The sequence below is a fragment of the Rhincodon typus genome, chromosome 2, assembly GCF_021869965.1.
Source record: "Rhincodon typus isolate 14 chromosome 2, sRhiTyp1.1, whole genome shotgun sequence".
Taxonomy (NCBI): Eukaryota; Metazoa; Chordata; class Chondrichthyes; order Orectolobiformes; family Rhincodontidae; genus Rhincodon; species Rhincodon typus.
Window position 1 is genome coordinate 136,843,568 of NC_063333.1, and position 1,380 is coordinate 136,844,947.

At 43.3% G+C, this 1,380-nt stretch overlaps 1 protein-coding gene across 1 annotated transcript in view; it reads right to left on the bottom strand.

Annotated features, from left to right (window-relative positions):
* Window positions 1–68: 68 nt before the first annotated feature.
* Window positions 69–1,380, bottom strand: part of LOC109921472 (leukocyte elastase inhibitor-like) — a 7,861-nt gene continuing 6,549 nt past the window's right edge. Inside the window, exon 5 of the mRNA XM_048609082.1 lies at window positions 69–627. Coding sequence (XP_048465039.1) covers window positions 244–627 — 384 coding nt within the window. The 3' untranslated portion in view covers window positions 69–243. The remainder of the gene's footprint in view (window positions 628–1,380) is intronic.

A 1,380-nucleotide genomic window follows, 5' to 3' on the forward strand; every position in this document is an offset into this window, starting at 1 on the left:
GTCCAGGCCCGAAATGTCAGCTTTCCTGCTCCTCTGATGCTGCCTGGCCTGCTGTGTCCATCCAGCTCTACACCTTGTTATCTTAGACTGCAGCATCGGCAGTTCCTACTATCTCAAAGAATAGAATGCTCTTTGTTTTGTTGTGAGGGACAAAACAAAACTGCAGATGCTGGAATCCAAGGTAGGCAAACAGGAGGCTGGAAGAACACAGCAAGCCAGGCAGCATCTAGGGGAAAGGAGCAGTCAACGTTTCACATAGTACCCTTCTTCAGTCCTGATGACAAAGAGGAAGGGATGATCAGCAGTGAAAAACCCTTCATCCATCACCATACAGAATTGAATCATCACTGCTGTAGCTCCTGCTGCTTCAGTTCCCTCCTCATTCACCTCCACAAAAGACTTGTGCACAACTTTGGAAACATATAAGTCGTGGGTTGCAGACATTCCAGTTAGATTGGTCCTCGCACTGTCGAAAACATCCTCCATGCCTAAACTGGACAGCGGCGATTTCAGCTCACAGTCACCTTCCAGTTTAAATTTGGGCAGACAAACATGAACATCCAGCTTTCTCATACAGTTTGGATGTGTCCACTCTTGCAGTTTTCCTAAGGTAAGTTCCTGCTCCAGCTGATACACCAAAGCGAAGAGATACAAGTTAGTCACAAAGCAAAAAAATGCTTAGTTAAAAATAACCAGGTGCTGTGAGTTTGCTTCCACCTGATGTGGCAATGTTTAAATTGTCACTTGTAATATAAGAAACTGGGAATGAATAATATGGCATTAAAGAATCCAACAGACACTTATTACTGCTAACTGTTCTGAAAAAACATTACATTCCTCAGGCACATACGTGTCTGGGTTAATATTAAACTGTTAGGCTAAAACAGAGAACAGTATGCTTCCAGTAGAGTATCCTGCTTCAAGTGATTCCAGGTAAGATGCAATATGATGCCTTAACCTCATGAAGCCTTAGATCAAATGCTAATGCAGTGATGATAGCATGAGGATGTATCTTAAAGGCATACTGATATCCTGACTCAGATACATAACACAAAGAGTCATAGAGATATACAGCACAGAAATAGACCCTTCAGTCCAATTCATTCATGTCAACCAGATATTTGAAACTTGTCTAGTCCCATTTGTCAGTATTTGGCCCATTTTCCTCTGAAACCTTCCTATTCATGTACCCATGCAGATGCCCGTTAAATGTTGTAATTGTACCTGCCTCCACCTCTTCTTCTGGCAACTCATTCCATACACTCCCCACCCTCTGCATGAAAAATGTACCCCGGAGGTGCTTTTTAAATCTTTCCCCTCTCACCTTATACCTATGCCCTCTAGTTTTGGACTACCCTACCCTGGGGAAACAGACCTCGC